The sequence below is a fragment of the Numida meleagris genome, chromosome 5 (genome assembly GCF_002078875.1).
Source record: "Numida meleagris isolate 19003 breed g44 Domestic line chromosome 5, NumMel1.0, whole genome shotgun sequence".
Taxonomy (NCBI): domain Eukaryota; kingdom Metazoa; phylum Chordata; class Aves; order Galliformes; family Numididae; genus Numida; species Numida meleagris.
The window spans coordinates 13,640,520-13,666,715 of record NC_034413.1 but is presented as its reverse complement, the minus strand read 5'-3'; the positions used below and the strand labels follow the sequence as shown (position 1 = coordinate 13,666,715).

The 26,196-nt window shown below is 52.2% G+C and overlaps 1 protein-coding gene across 4 annotated transcripts; it reads left to right on the top strand.

Annotated features, from left to right (window-relative positions):
* DNMBP (dynamin binding protein) lies at positions 1-25,896 on the top strand. Of its 4 annotated transcripts, XM_021398848.1 has the most exons (17): positions 1-1,516; positions 3,493-3,671; positions 5,980-6,102; positions 6,677-8,575; positions 17,911-18,098; positions 18,717-18,816; positions 19,494-19,641; positions 20,112-20,129; positions 20,722-20,921; positions 21,747-21,877; positions 22,119-22,223; positions 22,396-22,524; positions 22,963-23,295; positions 23,438-23,620; positions 23,700-23,898; positions 23,990-24,429; positions 24,765-25,896. In XM_021398848.1, exons 2-17 carry the CDS (start codon positions 3,527-3,529, stop codon positions 24,951-24,953), a joined length of 4,530 nt encoding a protein of 1,509 aa, XP_021254523.1. In that variant the 5' UTR covers positions 1-1,516; positions 3,493-3,526; the 3' UTR covers positions 24,954-25,896. The 4 variants fall into 4 exon arrangements, with proteins under 4 accessions (XP_021254523.1, XP_021254521.1, XP_021254522.1 ...); XM_021398846.1 differs by lacking the exon at positions 1-1,516 and having other exon boundaries at positions 1,560-3,671; XM_021398847.1 differs by lacking the exon at positions 1-1,516 and having other exon boundaries at positions 1,562-3,671; positions 24,768-25,896.

Here is a 26,196-nt window from a genome sequence, read left to right as displayed (position 1 = left end):
CTTGGTTTACTGCTAGGCAAGCTCTCAGTTTTTAAAAGATCAAGACATCTGCTGCACAAGAACATACTTGTCCCTTGTGCAAACCACCTGTGCATGTGGAAGCCTGCACTGCTTTTCTTTTGTTTGGTGATATGTTCGTTTCTTGGTTACTGCACTGGTGAGTGGTACTATAGCACTGCCCATACCCAGCTCTGGCAGTGCTGTGTCCGAGTGAGAAGTTGAGAACTACTATGTAGAGGAGAACAGATGGGCATAGTGCCTGAGAGTTTGAGTTCTCTTTCTTTTCTATTGCTTTTATCTCATCACCCGATCAGCACTTTGGGAATACCGCTGGATTAGCTGTCTCTGAGCTGCTGCGGTCTCTTCTTTTATTGTATTGCTGTTGGTAATCAACCTACCGTGGTCTATCATGTTGCTGTCTTATCTTCTAAGAGCCCAAAATACTTGCTTCAGCATCTTTCAGCAAAAACAGGGAAGAAAGAACTCCTGTTTCTAAGGTACGGACACTCATCAGAAATTAATTTACTCATCCTTGCCATTAAAAAGAGTCAAAAAGTGCATCTGTATCACCATCTTCAGTAGACCTGCTTCTATCCAAGTGGTTGCATATTGAGCAAGTGCCCGACAGTAATCACTGTTTCGCTGGTGAGCCCTTTATTTGAGGAGTCCTACCCTGTCCAACCACAAAGAGAGAAGAGGGAGAGGAGACTTTGTCTGAGTCAGTGTGTAAATGCCTCCTCTTGGCTGCTGTAGCTTGATCCTGTCTGCTCTGAAGGTCTCACAGCAATCTTGTAACTGAGCTAATGGCTCTCATTTCATTCCAGTCTGTCCTTTCATCAGCCCACACTGGACCAGACATACTCCAGAGCTCATGGCAAGAAGGGCTGGGCTGTCTTCCACGAAGGTGATGTGTGCTGAGGCTGCATGCGGGAGGCTGGGAGTGGTGATTAATGCCCTGGGAATTCGCCTTGCCTCGCTACACAGCGCCGTAGTGTCAGGGCGCCAGGAACACTTACCTACTGTGCTCAGGATCAGGCAGCGAGACAGAGACAGTGTGTTCTCAGCAGGGAGAGCTTGCTGCTGTGCTGCAGCTTCATACTTGCACAGTGAGGCTCTCTTTGGACATGGGTCTGCTGCTAAGCGGAGGCAGCAATCCTGTCCTGCTGCAGCTCTGCTGCAGTTTGCACCCTTGACCTCTGCCAGGATGCAGTCCCAGCATTTGGTTGGTTTGGAGGAGCAATCCCTTGCTGTGGTGGAGGGATTGCCCATCTGGAGGTGAGAGGGGATGGCTCCCAGCCAGCAGTCAGACCGTGACTCACTGGGATCTCAGGCGGAGCCTGGCTCTCCTTGCACTCTGCTCTTCCTGCGGGAGCCTCTGAGCAGGCTGCTGCTGGTTGTTTGTTCTCACCAAGCCGCCCTGGGCTGGAACTGAGAGAAGCTCATGTCCACCATTAAAGCTGAGAAGCTGGGCTCTGCTGGTTTCCAGTCTGGAAGATGCTGGGAGGCTTCTATCTAGGTGAGAGTTTGGAGAAAATGTCAGTCAGCACTCTGTGGAGTAAAACAATGCCAAGACCATGGAAAACATAATATTTTGTGTTCTAATTGTGTTATGGAATGAGCTAACACCACAAGACTGATCTCAAACACATCTAGACTTGAACGGGAAAGGAGAGCAAACAGCCTTGTTTTCAGAGGTATTTCACAATCCCTTGCTGGAAGAGGACCGCTTACCAGGTGCTGGCTCTGGGCTTTTGGTGGGCTGGGACATGTTCCCTGGTAGCTCCAGTGGTTTATGCTCCCTGCCGTCTGGCTGGTGAAGCACTGATCTGATGCTGTATGCAGGGCAATTCGAGAGACAGATGTTCAAAAGAAGTGTCTGGTAATTTTGGCATAAGGGTAGGAGTGGCTACAGCCATCAATGATCTGCATTGGGATTGTCAGAAATCCCCAGCAATCTCAGAGAAGAGTTTGTATGCTCCTGGCTCTGGCCCTTAGTGAGCATCCCATCCCCTCCCTTCTTTCCGAAGGTCAGTGAGTGCTGCAACGTGAATGTGGATTAGCATCAGTCCTTAAATTGTTCTCCATTGTAGCTGCAGTTAATGGGTACATGTCAGAACGACTGCAGCGGTGCCTGCCCCTCTCAGTCCTCTCTCATTTGAAACAGAGTCCCCAGAGCTCATGGCAGATACTTCTAGGACCCTGAGCTCAGCCTTGTGCCACAGCCACCACAACTCATTGCAAGGCTGCTTTCTTGTCTTTAGCATTTCCAGACTCACTGATGGCACTTCCATCTTTTTCCCTGCTCCACATGGTCGTATTTGTAATACTGTTGCTCTTTCTGCCTCAGTAGGTTCCTGCTATCCTGAACTGCAGCTCTTTGTGCTCCCGATTCACTCCAGTCCATTCATCTCTTTTTGGTGGCATAGCGCTGTCGGGGCTGGATATTGGGCTCTTTGTTTGTTCAGCCAGCACAATGCTGGTGATGGTGGGGCAGCCTGTGCCCCAAGGAGCTCACATGCTTGGAGTAGAGCAGCATAGGGGTGCTGGGCTGGGAGCGGAGGTGTGGTGATGACAGAGCGTGGGCATAGCTGGGGCACGTCCCCAAAGGGATGTGGCTCTGCTGAGCACAGGCCTGCTTTGTTCCCAGGAGATGAGTCGGCCAGGATAAACACGGCAGTCCCGTCAGCAGAAAGCATATCCCTGGCTGGATCCTCCACTGGCACTCCTAGTGGAAGTCTGCCATACCTCTATAGCAGGGCTGTGTTTCTGGTCTGTGTTTGCTAGTGTTCCTGACTTGCCAGGGCTCAGGTGGGCCACACAGGACTGTCTGTTCACGGTGTGCCTTGCTGTATTGTCACCCTGGTGTGGGAGGACAGCAGCAGGGTCCTGGCTCAGCAGCTGCTTTAAGGGAAGAAGCAGACTTGCTGGGTGCAGGACATGGCCCTCAGTCCTCTGCGAGGGGGAAATTTCAGCCTTGTTCCCACGACCTCAGAGAGGGCTTCGAATCCTTCAGCCTGGCACTGGCCATGGCTCCAGGGACAGGAGCTCATGCGAGCAGTATACACGGGGAGGGGTTTCATTTGCCCAGCCTGCCAGAAGGGACTAGGTGAGCAGTGATGTCTGCTGCCTGCCTGCAGAGGCCCCAGTGCGCTCCGGGTCTGCCCTGGCGTCAGGGAAGCATGGAGCTTCCTCTTCTCTCGCTTCCTTCCTGATGAGAATTCAGTCCCAGATTTTCTTGCGATTTCTCTCCCTGGTACAGCACAAACACATCCCAGCAGAGGTAGCCATGGAGGCTGCACAAGGCAGGTTGGACTGCTGGAGAACCCCACTCCTGTGGTAGCAAGGTCTGAGGCACAAGGGGGGGTTCAGTGAGCTCAGGACAAGACCCCCTCACAGTATCCCTGCCTCTAACGCTTGGGAAGGGCTTCCCTTTCTGAAATGTGATTATTTTGGGTGTTTCTTGCTGCTAATGGACTTCTCGCTGTGTCTCAGCCATAGGTACCAATCTGCCTGCAGAGCCCACACAATGGAGGCTGGCTCTGTGGTACGAGCCGTCTTCGATTTCTGTCCCAGCGTTTCTGAGGAGCTGCCCCTCTTTGTGGGAGATGTCATCGAGGTGCTGGATGTGGTGGATGAGTTCTGGCTGCTCGGCAAAAAGGAAGGCGTCACGGGTAAGAACTGGAAGTGCTCACATCTGGGCCCAAAGACCGCAGCTTCTGCTCTGGGCATCTTCCCTGGCCTTCAATCTGCCAGCGGGGCATGCATTTTACTAAATCTTTCACTGGACTTTGCTTGGGACTAAGGATGGAGGTTCCCTGCCATCAATCTCCTGCCAGCTGCACCTCAAATGTTCAGACAGCTCAGTTGTTTTTGAGAGATCAGCGTTGTGTCACTCTTAAGACGGGAGCTTCGTAACACTAGGTTCTAGCTACACCCTCTATAGTGAGACAGCCCATTTCCTGGCTAGTTTATGTGCTGACCTGCTGTGGCACTGGAACGGGAGAGGAAACAGATGCACTGAGAGTGGAAATGCGAAGTGACCTTGTCAGGTCAAGTCAGTGGGAGATTCCATGCCCCCCTTGGAGCCCTCTGACTCAGCCCTGCTTCCTCCTTTCTGCTTTAAAACGCTTTCCCAAACAAGCTGCCCTCAATACCTGGGCGCCTAAAGTAGTGTGCAAGTTTGTTAAACTCTTGGATAAGTGTGAGAAACTTCTGAAGCAGCAAAATGCTCTGAAAGTCTCATCCTGTTTTAAGCAGCCCTTTCTCATCTTTATACTCATGTTGAGAAGACATGTGAGCTCTCAGTGAGATGAAAACCAGGCCACTTCAAAGTATAAGCCCGACTCCTTCCTCAGCATGAGGGGAGTGCTGCGCTTCCAGGCCTGACCGTGGAGATGGGGCTGCCTTACAGCAGCAGTCTGGGCTCTGCTGCCAGCTGGAGGCTGTCAGGCACCTGTCTCTGGGCAAAACAAAGATGGACAGGAGCAAAGGTGGAGAGGGGGGATTTTCTCCTGTGCTCCACTTAGCTGATAAATGGCATTGAATGAGTGCATGCCTGATCCTGCTGCTGCTGAAGTCACTGGGTACAAATTACTTCTGCAGAAATCACCAGCACCTACTTCACCACTGTTATTTTTCCCAGTGTAACTGATGCACTCATTCTCAAAAAGATGAAGCTATGAAGGAATAACAAACAGATGTATATCATAGCTCAAAGATAAAGAAACACACTGAAGTCAAACTGCATGTTTTTAGTGACCTTTAACTCAAAACCCGCTTACATTCCTGCTTTTCCTTGGAACAGCTGTTGTAGTTTTCTGCCCAGTTTTCTATGCTAAAGTTTCAGAGGATTGAAAAAGCACTTTTTAGTAGAAGCTGTGGAAGTGCTGCAGCTTACCAATAATAATACTTAATACTCTATGGGGAATAATTAATGGAGCTCCATGATTTCCTTCCTAACACTCTTAGGTTGTTTCCATGTACAAAGCAGGAAATTATGACATGGAAAAAGAGGGGGAGTTGGTTAAAACTGCAAAAGAAGCCACTGAAACTGGAAGCCTGTGGTCTGTTGGTTCCACCTCAGGTTAATGACAGCAGGTGGGAAACTGGCTAATCTCAGTTGAAACTGGAGAATGTGAACACAGTATTGAGTGGACATCATCAGTGAATGCTGGAAGTGCTACTAGCCTATTATAGGCTAGTATACTATACTATTAGTGTAGTACTATACTATTCCATCATTTCTCCCTGCAGTGAATTGTAAAAGATTAGAATGACATTTGTAGTGGGCTTTGCAGTGGGCTCTGCTATATCCAGTGATCCTGGGACTGAAATCAGTAGCTGGGTAAAGTCATCAAATGGCCAACAAGCGTGCATGGCCCTGCCTGGCTTTGGCCTGCTCAGCATAGCTGGACATCCAGCAGTAGGTGCCATGGTGAAATAGCTGCATGAGGCGATAAAATGGGGAAGGTCCCTGCAGCCTTAAGGTGCAGAGCCTCTGGATCACAGGCCTGGCCTTCCCAGGTTTGGTGTCCTGACTTTGTACTGAGGCTGTGCTGGGGCCAAGACTTGACGGAGTGAGGAGCACAAGGTGGATGTGCCCTGTCAGAAGATGCTGGTCTTGTGGTCTAGCACTACTGAATCCCAGTGTTTGTCATGTCCCTGAACGGGGAATCGAGTAGTGAAAGAGGAGAAAACCTGGTATGCGTGTTCACAAGAACTCAGTGGTGATAGTACTGGTTGCCTGGAGTGAGCCAAAGACTTAAAGATTTTTGTTCCCTGTTAGCATTTAAAACCTCAGAAATTCCTGCCTCCTAGACCCATTCTTCTTCCTCCATGCTGTTGATGTGCCCTGGTTAGCTGTGGGTGCAGCATTTTCCTTTAGCGAGAGAAGTAAATCTCGGGGTCTGGAAGGAGGGTGGAGGGAGCTGTGGTGGGCTACAGGAAGGACTCGTTGCTGACAGCTGCTTCTCATTTCAGGGCAGTTTCCTAGCAGCTTTGTGGAATCTGTGGATATTCCCCTTCTGAAGCAGGGAGAGAAGCTGTTTGTTTGTACAAGTGACTTCACATCTCAAGAGCCAGGGAGCTTGTCATTGCAGAGAGGTAATCTCCATTCTCTTCCTTTGCATCTCATAGCCTCCTCCCCTTCTTCCTGCAGCATAGGGTGAGCCTAGTTGCAGCATCCTGCCTAGAGTGACAAGGAAAAGTTTCCTGGTACTCCATGGTATGGGCCATGTGAGATCCATTGTGGACCTTTGTGTTCCTGCCACCCTTCAATACCAATTTCTTATGATCTGTTACCCTTGAAACTCCAAATACCAGGGTTGTGTGGTTACGGTAGCCTTACAGCTGCCATTTAACTGCCTTCCCATCCCCAAATCCTAGACACGTATTTGAGAGGGGGTGGGGGGGAATCAAGCTGTAAATCAACTTGACAGTTTAGCAATGAGAAAGTCATGGAGCTAAAACCATGTATCTTAGATATGTGTGTGTATGAGGCTGCTGATTCTTCATGCCTCACCTCCAGTCTGTGCTCTTGTGCACCACCAGAACACTCTGCTCTTTGTGTGGAGTACCTGACCTTACCCACAGCCAGTAAGGCCACAGGAAGGCAGGAACAAGCCATGGGAAGCAGTCAGGAGGGCAGTTTTGAACTGGTGTCTCCCATTCCCTGCAGGAGACCTGGTGATCCTGGGTGGCCCCCTGGCCTCCAGCTGGCTCCAGGGCCGAAGCAGCTGGGGATCCAAGGGCTTTTTCCCTTCATCATGTGTGCGGGAGTTGTGCCTTTCAGTTCGGAGCCATCAGCTGTCCCACAGCTCTCTCCTGGAGGTGCCTGCCTACTCACTGGGCCAAGCCCGGGCCTTGATGGGCCTTTCTGCTCAGCTGGAGGAGGAGCTGGACTTCAGAGAAGGGGATGTGATCAACATCATTGGAATCCCAGAGCCTGGCTGGTTTGAGGGGGAGCTGCAAGGCCACAGGGGCATTTTCCCAGAGGGTTTTGTGGAGCTGCTTACTCCTCTGAGAGCAGCAGGAACCTCAGAGGATCGAGAGCCTGCAGAGACTTGTGACACCAATGGGACCATGCCCAGCAAGCAGGAGGAGGACAGCAGAGAGGACAGAGGGCAGGAGCCAGGGAGCACCTATGGTGTTGCCCTATACCAGTTCCAAGCCTTGGAGTCCGAGGAACTGGATTTTGATGTGGGTGACAGGATTCGGATTGTGGGCATTCTGGAGGATGGCTGGCTAGAGGGGGAGCTGAGGGGGAAACGCGGTATCTTCCCACACAGATTTGTGAGACTGGAGGCCTCCGACACTTGCACAGAAAAGGTGGGTGCTAGTGATCCCCAGCCTGGAGGCAGCTGTGAAGTGACTATCCATCAAGACTCAGAGAACACCTGCTCCAAAGTTCTCCCTTTGCCAGGGAAAGACAGCTGGGACAAGGAGGATGGCTTGGCTGCACACCCTGAACCTGACGCTGTTGTATCTCACTTGGCAGGGAGATCTGAGGCTCCTTTGGGCACTGATTTGAGGCAGTGTAAGGCCTTTCCTGACACAGGGTTCCAGGGACCACATCCCAAAGCTACAGCAGATTCCCTCCCCTTTGAATGCACGAAGACGATCAATGGCCTTCTACCCTCTACTCAGCTGCCTCTTCAGCAGAGCAGCGAGCCTGACCAAGCAGGTGTATTGGAGCCTCCGGCCCTGCCTGAGCATGATGGAGGCAGACCCACTGTGTCCCCACAGGCTCCCTGCTCCCCACCAGACACTTGCGGAAGCCAGGCCATTTCTCCTCCTAACAGCAGGGCAGCATCAGAGCTCCAGGAGAAACGGAGCAGCATCCGGGACCTGGATGGTTGGGTGGACAACCAACAAAAGTCGAAACCTTGTTCCTCCAGCTGGGGAGGTGTCCATATGGGCCTGGACACATGGTCTGGGAGCTGGGGGGAATGCTCCTCACTGGCAGCACAGGGGGACAGTGGCACAGACCTCGACTCCAAACTGACAGAGCAGCTGGTGCAGTTTGAGAAGAGTCTGTCAAGTACCAGTGCTGAGCAGGACAAGGTCTGCCGCCACTTCTCTATCTTGGACTATAGCTCTGAGAAGGACATTGTTCGTGGGTCTCCCGAGTGTGCCCCCCATGCCAAGCTGCCAGAAAGGAGGAAGGCCCTGAGACCACCCCCTCCTCGGCCCAGCACCCTTGCAACAACTCCCAAGCCCAAAGGCCGGTCTCTGTCATTCTCAGTGAAGCCCTCCCGACCCGCTCCCCGGCCTCCATCAAGCACTCAGCGGAGGAGCATGGTTCCTCCACAGCTGCAGCCCAGTGTTGCAGAGCAGCGTGCAGAGGAAAGCCGTGAGGATGCAACGCGGACAGGCTCGGCTTCCCCCTGCTCCATCCTGCTAATGAGGATTGGAGAGGTGGAAAGATTCCTGGAGGCTTACAGGAAGACCCACGCTGAACTCAGCTTGCTGCTGGAGGAGCAGCAGGATGAGCTGGTGAGAGCAGAGACCCTGGAGAACCTTGAGTTCTGTGACTCCAACATCGAGAGCCTCAGCATGGAGCTGCAGGAGCTGAGAGGTGAGTACAGCAACATGGGATAGAAGTTCTTCGGGACAGCTGTCCCCTTCAAGTACAGGCACTGCTTAAGCCAGCCTCCTCTTCTTTAATTCTTGATTTGGGTTGTTTTTGTAAACACTGTGGTGCCACAAATCACCTTTATTTGGCTTTATTCTGGGAGGAGAGAGTCATCTAGTTTATAAGGGCATATTTGAGATCTGAAAACTCAAAAGATACAATATTAAGATCAGTGCTATACTTGTTAATACAATAGACAAAGTGGAAACAGGACCACATACATCTCCCACAGTCCCTTCCCCAGCTTCTCCAAAGAGCTCTTACAGTGCACTTCTGTTCCCAAAACCCACGATGTGCAGGAAATGTGGGCACTGCACGCAGGAGATGGAGTGAAATGCCAGCGCCTGTCTTGGGATTACTCACTCTGACTTCATTGCCTCTAGCCTCCCACCACTTAATCAGCACTGTGGAGTCCAGGCACTCTGCTGCAGGATCTTGTCTGATGCAGAGCACGTGGGAATGAAGGATGATAACAGTGCATGGGGTGACTTGCAGCCTCCACATCAGTGGAGTGCAAGAGGGACGCTTAGAAGATAGGAGGTTTGAAGCTAGGAAAAGGCAAATCTAGCATGGATCTCTGGGAAATTTTCTGGTGGGATAGATCTTTCTGGGAAATGTCTCCTGCTCACACGCTGCTTCCTGACAGAGGGAGGTCATGTTGAACCTGTGCTCTGTTGGTTACTTGAACTGAAAGTTTTAGGCAGGAAATAATGTGCTGGCCAGCACATCCTACCCATCGAGTTAGCCCCATCGTAGTCCCAGGGGATTTTTCACCCCTTCAAGAAACCTGAGGGTTTGGAAGTAGCTTCTCTGATCCTGTAGTAAATACGTGCCCTACCTAAGGGCACAAAGTAGGGTTGGGATAATCTTAGGAGAAACCCAACTTCTCTCTGTGTCCTTTGGGGAGCCAAAAGAAAAGCAGAAAGTATGTGTTCTTCTAAAACATGTTTAAAATCTGCAGGTTGCTTCTTTGGCATGTCTTGCATGTACACTGGAGGTTGGAGGTTGTGCTAAAGACCAGACCAGCACAGGATTAGTGCTCATCCTCCTGCACTGTCTGTTGGGTTTATTTTTGCCTTCTCCCCACTGGGAGCATGGAGCATGTGTTGTGCATACCTAACAAAGCTGCAGAAAGCTGGGATGTGGGTGTCATCCATGGACTCTCCTGCTCTCTATCCAGAGCACGTTGTGGTCACCTCTTGTTTTTTCAGTTCTGTGTTTGTCATATGGAAAACTGGGGATACACTGAGCCCTGTAGTACGAGGAGTTACTGGAGCTCAGGTTTCTTTGGCCTCCTGGAAGCTTCTGTTGTGTGTTGGAGATGACTGTGCTCTATAACCCAGACCGTCCCTTCAGGCCTGTCCCTTTGCCCTGCCCCAGTGCTGCTCGCCTCCTGCTCTTCCCAGGAGCTGTGAGTGAGGGCTGAGAGAAGGATGGCTTAGCACCAGGTTAGAAGCAAAGTCTGAAGGCTTCGGTTTCTCCCAGGAGGCATGGAGCAGAGCCCAGCCTCGGCCAGGCTGTGGTGTTCAGGCTGCGTGCTGCCTGCTGGAGCTGGCAGGAGTGTGGAGGCAAGGGAAGAACATCTGGTACCCGATATCTGTTCTGTGGCTCCCTATGGTCTCACACACACCTTTCCCTTCTCTGGGGATGTTGGTCTTAGGGCATGGCCTCCTCATGCCCCACTGCTCTCCTTCTCCCTGCCTCCAAGTGGCCCATGGGGAGGCTGCAGGCTCTGCCAAAGCAGTGGAGCCGGTTTGGGCAGTGGGAGCCTTCTCCTAACTGGTTACTGATTAGCTTGGGCAGCAGGTGGAGGAGGCTGGGGCCGGCAGCGATTGGGCATGCGCCTCTTCCTACTCTCACTGGCTGGTTTCAGGAAGCACTGCCTGCTGTTGTGTTGCACCTGGGAAGGAAGCGCCAGAGCAGAGGGAGAAGAGGCGCCAGCCCCGGTGTGGGCTTGGGGAGCAGGACAATGTGCTCTTATCCTGAGACAGAACATGGCACAGAGAAACCAAGGCGGAAGCCCCAGCTCCTCAGCTGGGAATATGAAGATTGTGCTGTGAGGAGAGGGGATGTCGCGGGCCTGCGCAGTGAGGGTCGCTGGAATGAGAGATCCAGAGTGAAAAGGGGAGCAGACAGAGGCTGGGACAGTGACAGGAGAGGGGAAGGCATCTCTGCGGATGGATGGAGCATGAACAGAGACTGTGAAGGCTTTCAGATGGCGGATAACCAGTACATGGACTACAGGACAGCAGACAGCGTTTGGAAAGGCAAAAGCCGATTTACGGAGGACAGAAACTGTGGGGTGAATGAAAGGGAGGGTGTTCAACACAGAGGCTGCAGTCCTGAGGTGGGAGAAAGGCGGTACAGAGGGGACAGAGGGCCTGAGGAGGGCAGGGAGGGGGGAAGGCAGCGCAGAGAAGGCAGAGGCCCCGGAGAGTACAGGGAAGGCAGAAGGCGGCATAAGGAGGGCAGAGATCTTAGGGACTACAATGGGGATGGAAGATATTGTGGGGAAAGGGAAAGGCAATGTAGGCAGGACAAGGGATATGCGGAGGGGAGAAGGCAGTATAGGGAAGATGGAGGTTATCAAGTATGTAGGGAAAGGAAAAAGTGGTATAGAGAGGTTGGAGGCTCTGGGGAATTTAGAGAGCAGGAAAGGCAGTATGTAAACATCAGGGATCTGGAGGATCGTGAAGATTTTGAGCAGCACAGGCAGCTGAAAGGTCATGTCATGGACTGCAGTGATCTGGCTGGAGGTCATGGAGCTCACTTGTTGACATCCTGGTCCTCAGGAGACAGCAGCACCAGCCTGGGGTCAGACCCCTGCTGCAGTCAATCAGGGACACAGGACATGGGCTGCAATGGCCGTGGGGAACCGGAAGGAGCAGAGCACTCGAGAGTACGCACGGGCCGGCCAGACTGGAGCCACATCTGGGAGCAGGAGGCCAAGGAAGAGAGCAGGACGGGCTCCTCGCTGCAGAGAAACAGTTTGTACAGGAGGACGGCTCCCAGCACCCTGCGGCGCTCAGAATTTGTACAGACCAGGAAGGAGAAGCAAGGTATGCAGAGAAATGCTTGGGAGGTGCCATTGTGGTGGCCTTGGGCGTTCCTTCATCCTGCTCTAGTGCTGAGGCAGCAGGGTCCTGCAGGAAAGCCTGGGGATGCATGCAGCTTTGTGGGGTCAGGTCTCTTGCTGCAAGGTGATGGGGTCTGGGTAGGAGTGAAGGAGCCCTTTGTGTTGGGCAGACATGTGTCTGAGGACTTGTTTGTGGCTGTACCCTTTCTGCCAGGATCTGTCTCAGGCACCCATGCATGTGCTGCCCTTGGAAGAGGTTGGAGTGCAGAGAAGAACGTGGAAGTGCAGCAGCCACCCAGGCAGCAGGGCTGCAAGGGGTGGCTTACAGTGCAGGCAGCTTACAGTGAAATTTGTTCTCTCAAGGTATTTGATTCAGCAGGCTCCTGAGGCTGCATTTCTGCGCTGTGTATATAGGGTGGGACTTTGCTCAGTCACATCCCCAGGGCAAGGGAGAGGTTTTGTGGTGCCAGGATGTTCAAAGGGCAGCGGGGAAGCTAGGAGGGGCTGGGAGCAGAGCTCTGCAAGGCTCAGAATGGGGCAGGGGCTGCCTGCAGGAGCTGCGTCTGAGGAAACAACCAGATAATTCCCAGCTGGGGCGCTCTGCAGTGCAGCCCAGTGACAGCTCCTTGGTTAAATCATCTCTTGAGATGAGATTCAGATGTGTCTTGCCCAGTGCTCCAAGGGGAGACCCCTCCTGGCATAGCAGTGCTGCATACTCACCCTCATTCTAGAATGTTTTGCGTGCTGATATGTTGCCTTTCAGCTTTCAACCCTCAACCTATATCTGCTAAATTGGAGCTTTTTAGTTGATGATGTTTTTTCTGCATTAAACTGTCTGGTTTGAGTAATTCTATCTTATTCAAAAATGGCTCCGTTAGTGACTAGTGTGTAGCATCCTTATTCGTGATCATACAAAACTGATGTTTAGTTCTCTACATAACAGCAGTGGTTTTTCCATTTACTTTGAAAATATTATGTGGGATTAACTCTAAATTCAGTCTCTGGAGAATCATATTGGAAGTGCCCTCTTTTCTAGATACTGCCCGCAGGCAAGTTTGAAATGCTAACTTGGAAGGTCTTACTTCTGCTTTTCAGATGGAAAGAAACAGAATATTTACCATATAATTCTGCCTTTTTCGTCAAACTTATCAAGAATTTTACTATCTCCCCTTACTAGTGGGATTAGATTATTAAAAGGGTTTCTCTTGTCCTGAGTGGAAATAAAATTGTATTATAAAGTAGCACTTTATTCCCTCATTTAAAACAAAATCTTAAATTCTTATTTCTGCCATGAATCTTTTTTGATATCTTCCTTCTCTTCTCATTTCTCTGTGCTTTAAAGTTCCTGGCGTTTATTGTCTATTGTCTGTTTTTCTGTATTCATTCCTGTATCTGTTTACATTTGCTGCTTTTGCTGAAGCACAGACCCATCGTTATTGTTCTCTTCCTTGACTACGTAACAGTGTTTGTTTGGATTATCTGCTTAAAATATCCTTTTAAAGGCCTTTCACTTTCCATTCTTTTTTTTTCTGTTGGTATTTTGCTCACAATCACTTTTATCTATGCTCTGCTCAGCTCTGGAGCAGATGGGATGGTAGAGGAGAGGAGCACAGCTAGGAGGCATGTGGGTCCCATCTGTCTTAAGGGCAGCTGGGAGGGTGCTCTCCCAGGAGGACCATGTGAGCCCTGTCCTCCACCCAGGCACAAGCCTGAGTTTACTGCAGTTCCACCTGTACCAAGGAAGCTTCCTCAGAGGGAACCAGTGCGGCAACTTTGAGATGAGTCCTGGTAGCCCTGGAGAAGTGCCCCAGCCTGTTCCTCTTCAGCTCATCCTTAGGGTTTGGATTTCTGTCACTGCTCCTAGGGAGAAGTGAAACACTCAATATATTCAGTCTGTTGCTTTCAGAGCAGTGGATATATTCAGTTATGGGCTTACTATCTAAATCCAGAGTGAGTTTTCACCCCAGCCAGATCCTGCTTCTGGCAGGGAGCTTAGCCTTTCCCTCAGATTAATTATTCCCCGCCCTAGTTTCATCCCCTCTCTTCTCTTGCTAGGCAGTAACCCCTCCCCTCCCAGTGTCCACATACTTCAAATATTTGCAGCTGGTTTGTTTTGTCCTGAGTCACTGCTTGGCTGTGCTGAGCTGTGAACCCGAGGCTGAGCTTTTCTTGCAGGCACAAAATCAGAGGCTGGTGCTGAGTGAGGCTGCACAGGGCTTGTTCTCAGTGCTGGGGCTCCTTGGGCTTGGCCTGGAAGCTGGCCCCTCTTTGTTGCTTTCTGGGTCACCCTCCTCCTGAAGGAGTCAGGGGCAGAACCAGCTCCAGCTGTAGTGGCTGATGGACAGCATGGCCCTCCCCGGACCGGGTTAGCAGCGGGAGCACGGTGTGACTGGGGATGCTGGCAGGTGAGCCCTGATGAGAAGCGCGTGATGGATGTGAATCCTGTTGGGGCTGGTGCACATGGATTAAGTCCTAGAGTGAAGCAGGGTAAAAAGCTCTAGCTGTGTGTGTGTACTCGCAGCTTGGGTTGCAAGAATTGGCCGTTTTCCTTGATTGGAAGATTGTTGGTGAGCTTGTGAGCTGAGCAGCGTGACCTGTGCAATTGCAATATTAAAATCATGGTCTCCATGGGCAGGGTGAGGTGGGAGCGTGCTCCACCTCAGTGCCTCGTGGCCTATTTTCCAGCAGATGGGCGATGCATTCGTGTTGGGCCTCCCATGTGTCAGCACAAGGCTCACCAGCAGCTCTGCTGGGAGACCAACGCAGCGTGTCAGAGCAACGCGGAGCTAATTTGTCACAAGAGCACCAGAGGAAATAGAAAAATAGTTAGAGGTTTAAATTTAGGGATACAGATTGCAGAGTTCATGCAGGAGCTTCAAATGAGCAAAACTTGAATCTCTAAGAATTGTCGTTGAGAGCAATGTGTTTGAAAGAGTATTTCTGAATGCTCTTTCGGCATCTCTGTCATGGGTAAACACAAATTGGTCACTGGATTGGAATTTGGTGGCTTCATTAGAAATACCAGTTGCATTCCTGCAAACTAACGGAGACCAGTCCAGCTGTGGTGTGGCTGAGGGCCTCCAGCACTGGTGGATTGGGCAGGGAGGTAACATCCAAGCAGAAGATCTGCAGAGTGAAATGGGGGTCTGTTTAAAAACCATACTACAGTTGTGAAAGAATGTGAGTTTAGTTAAATGCTGAGTGAGATTCATTTATGGAATGCTGCAATTAGACATTCAGAAATGTGGAACAAGCAGAAAAAAATGAACTGAATGGCAGTCAACAGAAATGGTCTGAAATATGAAAGGGAGAGTTTTTAAATACATCAGAAACAGGTTGTAAGAAATATAGATGAGGTGGAAGTGTAAAGTATTAAAAACACATTCTGTGTTTTGAGTCTTTGAGCTCTTGAGTGTTTAAAGAAGCAGGTCAGCATTTTGAGTTCATGGCTGGAGGAGGATGCTGGACTGGTGATCAACAGCAAGGGTCATCAGAGAGCTGGCTGCAGCATCACTGTGTTTTTCAGTATGTCTTGAAATATTTAAAAAGAGCAAGAAAGTCAGAGAGGAATTAATTTGAGTGTTCAGAATTCACAGGCGAAATAATGGAAACACTGACAGTGTAAGTGGGTGGATCTGGCAGACAGCTTCGCCAGGTCAGGCAGGCCGCCTTGATGGCTATGATGTGCTAAAAACTTGGGCAGGGAAGGTTTTCCCTTCCCTTCCCCAGAGGGGAATTTGAGACTTGCACAGGAAAGGTGTTGGAGCTGGAAGTCTCAGAGCATCAGACCCTCACCCTGGGGTGCTCTTGGACTTGCCCAGGGTTTGCTGGCTGGAGTGTGGGGAGCAGCTGCAGGGCCAGAGATCCCCAGCTTCTCTCTGTGAGCTGGAACCAGAGCAGGGCGTGGGTGCAGAGGGGGATTTCCCTGCCCGGGGCAGGGCTGAGTGCTGTGCCTGGTGCCCAGCCACGCAGAGCCAGAGCCGAGCTGCTGGGAATGCCAGCAGCGAGAATCCAGAGACCTGCTTGGCGTAAGAAGGGTCTTCCCTGCAGTCACAGTCTCCTGCAGCCACTACATGGCTGTGACTGAATGCACAGAGGGATCATTTGGCAATACGGTGAAGTCTGGGACGTCTGCGTGAAGTTTCATCCGGATGGTTGTCATTTTGCACGTGGATAAATGCACAATTCAGAAATTTGGTTGTGGTCAATTTAATCTTTCCCATTTAATCTTGAATCAAATTTAACCTTTCCCAGGAGCTGAATTTGATCTTTGTGGCTCCCTTCATTCTGTGGCTCACCGATTTGTTTGTCAGCTGCTGTTGAATACCATCCTTTCCACAACTTCCCGGGCAACCCTTTGTGCTTTGTCAGCTCGTTCTGGACTGTATCAGCTCACACGCCCACCTGCCCTTGGTTTCACTCACCTGTTTTACATTCAAATTAACACCTTCCTGCTTCTTCTGTGGTGCTCTCCCGCTTGAATGTGCTTTCCTGCCAAACAAGTGCCATTCCTTGAGCAAACAAACATCTAAGCTAACTAACTTGCCTTTTCTGCTTCATTGCTCTTTTGGAGCTCCTGGCTGCAGACCCTATTATCTGAGTGTTTCTTTGTCCCTTCTGTTGCTTTTTTTCATCTGCTGTCCTATTCTGCCTGCAGGCACCATGTCTTGGGCAGCACATCCCTGTCGTGCTTGTAGAGAACCCTGCAGGTAGGGCCTGGTCTGTAACTGAGGCTTTGTAGATGCTGTGGAAATGCAAGCAGTAAATATAAAAATCTGTAAAAGTATTTGTACAAATACCAGAGCTGGGGGGCCTGCCCACGACTGCTGAAATCCCCATGATGCAGAGCAGCTGGAGATGTGTGGGAGTTGATGGACATTTGTCACATCGGCCACTGGCCTAAAATCGTGGTTCTGAGGGAGGATGGGTGCACTGCAAGTGGGTGCCAGCTCTGCAAAACAGCAGTGCAATGCAAGGGAGCTGAGTTCGTGGGCCAGAGCCTGGCTAGGGGGGCTGTCTGGCTGAACGTGGGGAGCTGGTGCTGTGTTTAGGGCCAGAGGGCACATGCTTTCAGCAGCAGGCAGGTGGAGCAGAAAGTTGCTGGGGCCCAGGAATCCGCTGGGATAAAATGTCTCTGAACCTGAATGAAAACAAGAGGGGGCTGGGCTGGCTGAGGAGCTGCAGGTGGGACAGAAAACCAGGAGGAAAGCCAGCAGCCTGGCTCTGGGACAGAGAGGATGAGAGTGTAGAGCCGCCGGCATGCCACAAGCTTGTGGCAGGGCTCCCTGCACCGCACTGCCCACAGCGGTTTGCCAGAGGCTGTTGCAAGGGGGACGGTTGCCCTGGCCGGGGGCTGTCCCTGAGCTGTGCTGGGGACACGGGGTTCCCCGAGGTGTGGTACCACTGCTGTCAGCGTGTGTCGTGTGTGGTCACGCCATGCCTCTGCCCCTGTGTGTGCCCACACTTCCTTCCACAAGCCTGCAGCCACACCAGGGCTCAGGCCTGTGTGGGACATGGGTTCTGACCACTTCCACCCCACTTTTGAGCCTCCCGGCTGCCAATTATGGCTTCCCCACCCTGCGCAACACTTCTGGTCACGCTCCAGCTCCAGGCTTTGCTGCCTGCAGCCCCATTGTGGGTGCCTGGAGGCCGTTTCGGCTATTCAGATGGAAATGCCCCGGAGCTGGAGAATGGAGACCCTGTTCCCAGCCCCAGGGGAGGGGACAACAGCCATAGCCAGGCCCCAGCCAGGGGCAGGTGGGGAGCTCCTCTGCTGGGGGTTGGAGGGCAGTAGGGTTGGGGGACAGGTAGGAGCGGTGTGCATCAGGGTGTCAGGGCCCAGGTGGCCTCACAGCCTGCAACAGGTTTGTGTGGCTGCCAGGAGCAGCAGGGAAGTGGCTGGGGACTATTTGGATTACCACAACAAGCAGGAGGCGGCTCTGGTTCCCGGTACTCTCAAGTATGGGGCAGAGAGGACCTGACTGCAAGCTCTCCTTGTCCTGCAGCACTCAGCACTGTGCGGCCCCAGTGCAGCGTACTGGTACTGATGATTAAGGCAGTCTGTGGGAACAGTCCTGCTGGCCCTGCTCTCTGGCCATCATGTTTGGCCATCTCAGAGGTGCTACTTGCCTCCTGTCTTTCCCATGCAAGAGTCAGGCCAGATGTCACTGGAGGGTGCTGATCTTGCTTGTCTGTCTTGCAGAGATGACCCTCCTGTCATCTCAGACACCATCCCTGGAGACATCCTCAGCTGCCACTGAGAGCCCAGAGCACAGGATGCTGGAGAAGAGGTCCAAGGTTATTGAGGAACTGCTCCAGACAGAGAGGGACTACATCCGAGACCTGGAGATGTGCGTGGAAAGGATCATGGTGCCCCTTCAGCAGGCACAGGTAGGAGCATGGGGGAAGGCTGTGAGGTGGTGCTGGTGGGTTGGTGCTGGCAGAGTGAAGATACAAAGTCTGCTTTGTTCTTGAAGCCCACAGGGGACATTTCCCCCCACTCTGGTGGCAGCAGGGTGGTTTCCACTGCAGCTTGCAGTCGTATAAATAACCCATCCATTATGGGATCCTGCTGAGTTCTCACTGTTGCTGAGAGGAAGAAACCTAGCAGCAAGCGTCACAGATTCATTTCCTAGGGTAGGAACTGTTGTTCCTATTTGGTTTGTGGGTTAATTTCATTGTCTGGAAAAAGAAAATACAGGATCTTGGCATAGTGATGGAATTGATGGGAAGAAAGGGAGTGTCAGATCATCTGACACTCCCTTGGATGAAATTGCTGGGAAAGTGAAGGACGCTGCATTTGGTAGAACACATAAGGAATAAGAGTTTCAGTGCACAGCAGAATGAGGGAATGAATGCAGAAGTCACTGAGATGGGAGCAGGCTGTGCTGAGTGGCTGCTGGGGAGCTGAGGGCTGATTGCAGGTTGCAGGAGAGCAAGGGGGGGGTGCTATTGTGTCTGGCTGGGACATGCTTTTCCATCCGGGACTTCTCTCTTCTTGTTCTCCAGGTTCAGAATGTAGACTTTGAGGGTCTTTTTGGAAACATCCAAGTGGTAATTAGCTTCTCTAAGCAGCTGCTGTCCACCTTGGAGGCTTCAGATTCCATCGGTATGAGCTCTTCTGTTGCGTTTTCTCAGCAGACTGGGATGAGATTTTCTAGTGGGGTGGTGGAACAGGGCAGTTTAAACAATGGACGAGAGAGTTTCCTCCACACTGGTCCCTGTCAGTGCTTATCAGCCCGGCAAGAAAGCTGTGTCACTGTGCTGAAAAACACATGTTGTCTATAGCCTTCTCTGGCTCCTTCCTTAAAGTGAGCCCTACTCCTCTCACCTGCACTCCCAGCTGTCAGTGCTCAGACCCAGGGCAGCGTGTGCCTTTGCTGTCCCCGTGGTTCTCACTGCCAGTGAAAAGTCATCTCCTGAAAAACTGGAACAGTTGAGGTGTCTCTGCTGGTGTCTTCTGGAGCTCCTATGGGGCTCTTCAGCTAGATAGACAGCAAATATGTCCTGGTGAGTCATCATAACAGGCTTCAGCCTCAGCAAACCTTTTATGCGCCGTTCCCACCTGCCTCTGCCACCCGGCCTGCAGTGACAGGGAAGCATGAAGGATGTCTGGGCATGCAGATGGTGGCAGGGAGGCACCCTGGGTGCTCTGGTAGCACAGTCCTCTCAAGCTGTGGGTGTGGTAGGGAGTCACGGGGCATCTCATTGTGAATGCACCGTGGCTGTTGGAGGCAATGGGGGGGGACTGGAAACACTGAAATTATACTTTGCTGCTGTATGCAGGGCCAGTGTTCCTGGCACAACGTGCAGAGCTGGAGAGCGTTTACAGGGTGTATTGCCAGAACCATGATGAGGCCATTGCACTGCTGGAAACCTATGAGAAGGATGAGAAGATCCAGAAGCTACTCGTGGACCTGCTGGATAGCCTCAGGTTGGAACCTCTGACTGTGGTGGCCACCAAGCTGGGTTAGAGGGTTCACTCTCCAGCATCCCTGCTACTCTGTCAGCTGTGCTTAGACAGTTCAGCTTGTGACAGGACTGGGGCTAGCTGCGTCATTATGTAGGCAACAAGGCTCCAGTTTCAAATGAAAGGGCTTATGTTTCAGTGATACCCTGCTGCCCCAGGGGACACACGTGCTGGGACACCTGTAGGGCCTCCAAAGTGTGGAGAAGGGGGCATGCCCTGGATTGGGGATTCCTATTCCTGAAGTCCTTTGCCACCATGACCGGCAAAGGAACAAACAACTTTGCCTAGCTTAGTGATTGCCACAGCTCTGGGACAGAGCTGCCATAGCGGTGTCACTGCAGGAGGGGGCAAGAATGCTGGCTGTGGGAATGCACACCTGCCACACTATTAACCTGTTGCTTTTCTTTGCTTTTTGGCACTCTGTGGGCCGTCAGGAGCCTGTACAGTGAGTGGTAAGTGCCTCCTTGTTAGTCCACACTTGTCTGTCTTTGCCTGGCTGCTCTCTTGTGACTCATCTCCCACCTCCAGCTTTGTGCATGTCTGGGTGCCCCACCTGTGCTGCTTGGGCTATGCAGGCAGATGGTGGGGGGGGGGGGGTCTTGAGCTGAAAACTGGTTTGGGGAGCCATCAGCCCCAAGGAGGCAGGAGAGCCCTGCACTGTCTGCGGACTTGAGCATGGTCAGTCTGCCCTGTGCTGCAGGTCAGGTCTGGCAGTCAGGTGGTGGGACAGTGTGAGGCAAGTGGAGCTCTAGTGTCTCTTAGGCTGTGCCTGTGTGGGGTTTCACAGGGGATCTGGTGATGGAGAGGATCCTGGCTGGGAAGGGTCACCTGGTGTGGGCGAGATCTGGAAACCTGGGGCTGATTGAAGTCACTGGGGGTGCAAGAGTGCCCTGGGTTTGGAGATGAGGGTGGCCTGACCTAGAAAGTACAATAGATGTGGACATGTTAGTCCTCTGGGTCTAGTTGGAGTAGGTTCAGGAGTCAGAGTTTGCACGATAGAGCTGTGTTGAAACCTGGCCCATCTTCTTTGTCCCAACTTCCCAGGGGCTGCACAAACTACATTAACCTGGGCTCCTTCCTCATCAAGCCAGTACAAAGGGTGATGCGGTACCCCCTGCTGCTGATGGAGCTGCTGAGTGCTACCCCTGAATCTCACCCTGACAAGGCACCACTCACAGCTGCTGTCCTTGCAGTCAAAGAAATCAATGTCAACATTAATGAGTACAAGCGTCGGAAGGACCTTGGTGAGGAGCTGGGTAGAGCTGGGGAGTGACTGCATTGACATTGGAGTCTGTCAACTGCATAAAGCATGAAGGGAATCTGTCCCCAGTAGTCTGTGATCTGAGCAGCAGTGTAGTAGAATTGCATTTAAAAAGCTACACGTGAGACACAATACGTAGAGGATAATGCCGTACACATCTGACAGAAGATATTTCTTGTGATACAGTGATATGAAATGCATACAGTTGCTGAATACTAGTAGACTAGAACAAAAAAGGGTAAAACAAAACAATGTCTATTTAATGTTAAAAATGGAATTTTGAAGAATACACATAGGGAATTAGTCTGCCAGGGTAGTCTCTATCTTTCTGAGATTTGGAGAATAAGTGTGAAGGTGTATCTGTAGACAGGACAGAATTACAGAGCTGTTGGCTGGAAGGGCCCAGGATGTGAGCTGTCTCTGTGGGTCACAAGCTTTCCCGTATCCCTTTTGAACTGGGCAACCCAAGCTGGACACAGTATGTAACTGCAGCTTCCCTGGGACTGAACAGAGAGAGAAAATGTCATCTTACACTAATGCTACACATAATGCTGTGGAACAGTTTGAGTGTTGCATCTGCAAAATGCAAGACATATCTAGAGACAAGCAGGGGAATTACAGGTGGTGCAGTGCTGGATTTTGAGGCGATATATGATACAATACAATACAAAACAATATTATATGTTACATGGAACACTTGGGATTACAGAGGCTTAAGGAGGAGCCAGCAAGGCAAGTGTTGGTGAGGCACTGTAAGACGCAGATGTTGTACTGGTAAGTTTTCTAATTTCTACATCAATTTCTGTAGTGCTTAAGTACCGGAAAGGAGATGAGGATAGCCTCATGGAGAAGATCTCCAAGCTCAACTTCCACTCTATCATCAAGAAATCCAACCGTGTGAGCAGCCACCTCAAACATCTCACAGGCTTTGCACCCCAGGTAATGTGCATCAGCTGCCAACTGCATTTACGCCCGTGATGCTTGAGGAGATGGTGGTACCTGCTGGCTCCCCACATCCCTTTCTCGATGGGTAGTTCTGATCCAGGCCAGCAAGGCAGTGACCTTAGGGTCTGAACCACCTGTCTCTGCTCCCTGGCCTGTGGGCAAGAGGCCCCACATCTCACACTCTGGGAGGTGCCAGAGTCCTGCATTGCCTCCCTTGAGGCTTTTTCTCTCACAGCTGAAGGATGAAGCCTTTGAGGAGACAGAGAAAAATTTCCGGATGCAGGAGCGACTCATCAAGTCCTTCATCAGGGACCTTTCACTCTACCTGCAGCATGTTCGGGTGAGTCTGGATATGATGCCACTTACCGCACTTACCAATGCTTCTGCCTTCAGCCTTGCCTGGTTATTGGCCTCTGGGAATCTGGGCTGCCCTGGAAGCTTGAGCCTGCTCTGAGAGCTCTGTTCTCATGAGCAGCAAGCATGGCTGCGCTGACTGCTTGTCCCTGCTGCAGGAGTCGGCCTGCATGAAGGCACTGGCAGCAGTCAGCATGTGGGACCTGTGCATGGAGAAAGGCAACGGGGACCTGGATCAGTTCCAGAAAGTGAACCGACTCATCAGCGACCAGCTGTTCTCCAACTTTGTGAGTAAGCCTGTGTCTTTGTGTGCTGCAGGCACCCCCTGGGGCCCCCCAGCCCATGATTGGCTGCACAAGTGACACAGCCTGGGAGAGGTGCAAGCACCCCTACTCATCTCTTGCCTCCTGAAAGCTTTGGTGGCTGTGGGTTTTGGTTGTGCCTTGAGCATATCTGTTAGGTACGCATTTGTCTTCAGCCGTACCTGAAGTGTTACAACCTTCAGGTCCTTCCTGTAGTATTTTCTATGCTGGCACATGTCTGTAGGATACTGAATGTAATAGATGTTGGAAAGGACCTTTGGAGCTCTGGTGGGATGCTATCAGGAATATGGACGCTATGCTGTTGTGGAGAAGTTGCATACCAGAGGGTGGGCTGCTGGTGTTCTCAAGCTTGACAGAAGAGAGCACCTAATCTCATTTTCTCCCTGCATCTCTACCCATCAGAAAGAGCGGACAGAGCGGCTGGTGAGCTCACCCCTGAACCAGCTGCTGAGCATGTTTGTAGGGCCCCACAAGCTGGTGCAAAAACGCTTCGACAAGCTCCTCGACTTCCACAACTGCACAGAGCGAGCGGAGAAGCTGAAGGACAAGCGAACACTGGAGGAGCTGCAGTCAGCCCGCAACAACTACGAGGCCCTCAATGCCCAGCTGCTGGATGAGCTGCCCAAGTTTTTGTGCTTTGCCAAGGAGCTGTTCGCCAGCTGTGTGCGGGGCTATGCTGAGGCACACTGTGACTTCGTGCGCCTGGCCCTGGAGGAGCTGAGACCTCTGCTGTCGGTGGGTTCCTGGATCACAGCCAGCACTCCAGTCTCAGTGCAGTGCTGATGTCTGCACAGGGTTTGTCTGGCGGGGCACTAACGTGATAGCTACCTTCACCAGCAGCTTTCACCTAACTGTTCTGGTCCTGCTCTGGTTCCAGTTGCTGAAGGCGTCTGGCCGGGAGGGGAACCTCATTGCCATCTTCCAGGAGGAGCACAGTCGAGTCCTTCAGCAGCTCCAGGCCTTCACCTTCTTCCCAGAGTCACAGGCAGTTCCCAGGAAGCCTTTTGAGAGAAAGACCATGGAGCGTCAGTCTGCCCGGCGGCAGCCACTCGGTGCCTTGGTGAGTCACACGTGTACCTCATGTCAGGGCTCACTGGCAGCCTGGAACGACCACTCACACTTGCCTTGTTCCTCTGCAGCCCAGCTACATCCTGCAGTCAGATGACATCCGAACAGCCCTCCTGGCCCGCTATCCCCCTGACAGTCTCTTCCAGGCAGATCGCAATTTCAATGCTGCCCAAGACCTGGATGTCTCACTGCTGGAAGGAGACATTGTGGGAGTCATCAAGAAGAAGGACCCTATGGGCAGCCAGAATCGCTGGCTCATAGACAATGGGGGTAGGTGGCTGCTCTCTGCCCTTGGTGCTTGCTGCATCTCTCTGGTTCTCCTGATCTTTGATCTGAGTTCCTTTCCTCTCCCTCTGTGCAGTGACCAAAGGCTTCGTGTACAGCTCCTTTCTGAAGCCCTACAACCCGCGCCGCAGCCAGTCAGATGCATCAGTGGGCAGCCACTCTTCCAACGAGTCTGAGCACAGCAGCTCTTCTCCCCACAGCAGCACCACGCTGACCTTCAGCCCCAGCAGGGCGGCTGTGGCCTTCACGCATAAACCTCCCCAGGACTCTGCCTCACTGGGAGAGCTGTGCCACTCTCCACAATCTGCCTTGGAGATGGACTCACCAAGCTCTGGTGACAGGACAGCCCCACTGGAGGCCGGAGCAGTGACATCTCCACGCCACTACAGCCGACCTGAGCCAGGCTACAGCCCCAGCCCTCGCAATGGGCACCCCACGAAAGCTCATCTTAGGTCTGCATCCTTGGTGGAGGACAGAGACTCCGGGCTTGAGAGCAGCGAGTCAGAAGGCAACCAGGTGAGCCCTGAGGTAGTTGGAGGCTGGGGGCACAAGGGCTGAAACCCTCACTTGAGTGGAGGCCGAGTCATCCTCTGTAGGCATGACCAGGGAGAGAAGTGTGAGGTAGAGACTTCTCTGTCCTGATGAGATGTGCACAGAACAGGTCTGCAAATGGGGGTGGACAGATAGGGACAGCTCTGGCAGAGGCTGGGCTGGATCTACTGCTCTTTAGGGCCACAAGTCAAAACTCTGCACTCTGTCTTGGTTTTCGGCAAATCTCAGTGCACAACTGGTGCCATGCAGCATTGAGGCCATGCTGAGTGGCTGTCTGACTGACACTTCCCTTTGTCCAGCAGGTTTATTACGCTCTCTACACCTTCAAAGGTCGAAACACCAATGAGCTGAGTGTGTTGGCTAACCAGAGACTCAGGATCCTGCAGTTTGAAGACATCACAGGCAATCGGGAGTGGTGGCTGGCCGAGGCACACGGCAAGCAGGGCTACGTGCCCTCCAGCTACATCCGGAAGACAGAGTACACGTGAGGTGGGGTGTCAGGAGGCCCCACCCTGTGCCTTGTGCCTACCAGGACTGCCCGGGGGCCACGGCCTCCACTGCTTGCCCTAAGGGGCCGAGGCTGTGCCGTGGGAAAGAGGGAAGGTGGGCTGGCAGAGCAGGCACTTTGCCTAAGGGCAGGGGCCAGCTGCTGTCGCCCTGTGCTGTTTTATCCTCCAGCCAGGAGCAGAGTGGGGCTGTAACCCAGGGGGGAATGGCTCGACCAAGGCTGAGGAGCTACTCTGGATTTAAATTGTAGAAGACTATTGCTGAGGCCATCCTTAGCTGAAGTGTTAAAAACAGCCTGGAGCCTTGTGAACATGTTCTCGGTGCCTTAGCAGCGGCAGGTCCTGCCTGTCTGTGCAGGACCCCAGTTCGAGGATGTCTGTTCTGGCCAAAGGAAGCTGCTCTGAAGATTGCTGTGAGTAGTTCAGCTCCACAGTGAGCCCAGTCTTCAGGAGCAACCACAGCAGAGCCCCGATGGGTACTGTGCCCACGTGCTTGGTCTCCTGCAGCTGGGGCCTCTCTAAGCTCTGCTGCTAGCAGCAGCCATTAGGCGCTTGCCTCTCAGACCAGCTGTAGGCTCTGAACACCATCTTGCCTTGCCCCATACTGTCTCCAGTGTCCAGAACCCGCTCTTTGTTCTGGCGTGCCCACACTGCTCCTCTGGGGCAAGACAAAAGGCAAAGCACCGGCTGTCCTGCAGCCTCATTTTTTGTGGGCTCTGACCAGGAGTGCCTTACACGTGCATGCTGCAGGGCACTGGAGCTTGTGCTTATGTTCTGGGAGGGATGCTGTGCCCTTTGTGGGGGTGCTGTGTCTTATGTGCTGCTGCCATGACCTGAAGGAAGGAAGCTCCTTTCTCCTTGGGGCAGTGTTTGTGTCCCCTGTACTGCTGCTCCATAAATAAAGATTTGCCCTTGTGTATAGGAAGTACCTGTGCAAGTGCCGGGACAGAGATGGGGAATGTTTGGTGTGTGCCTGGCTTGGTGTGTGAGGAGGCTGAGGGCAAAGCTCACAGTCTTCATGTGGACCCTGCAGGGCCATTTAGATTTCAGTGAGGTCCTCATTAAGATCAGAGTCATAGAATGGTTTGGGTTGGAAAGGACTCTCTCTAGACCAAGAGAGCTTGCACTGCCCTCTCTGGCTGCTGTGTTACATGACAGAGCTGGGGCTGTGCGTGGCTTGCATCCCTCCTGCCACCAGCCAAGGGGAAGGGGTTTGCTCTGCTCT

Coding starts and splice junctions, on each gene's coding strand:
- DNMBP (XM_021398846.1), top strand. CDS start 3,470: ATGGACTTCTCGCTGTGTCTCAGCCATAGGTACCAATCTGCCTGCAGA. Junction 6,103..6,676: donor GAGCTTGTCATTGCAGAGAG/GTAATCTCCATT, acceptor CATTCCCTGCAG/GAGACCTGGTGATCCTGGGT. Junction 18,817..19,493: donor GGAGGCTTCAGATTCCATCG/GTATGAGCTCTT, acceptor TGCTGTATGCAG/GGCCAGTGTTCCTGGCACAA.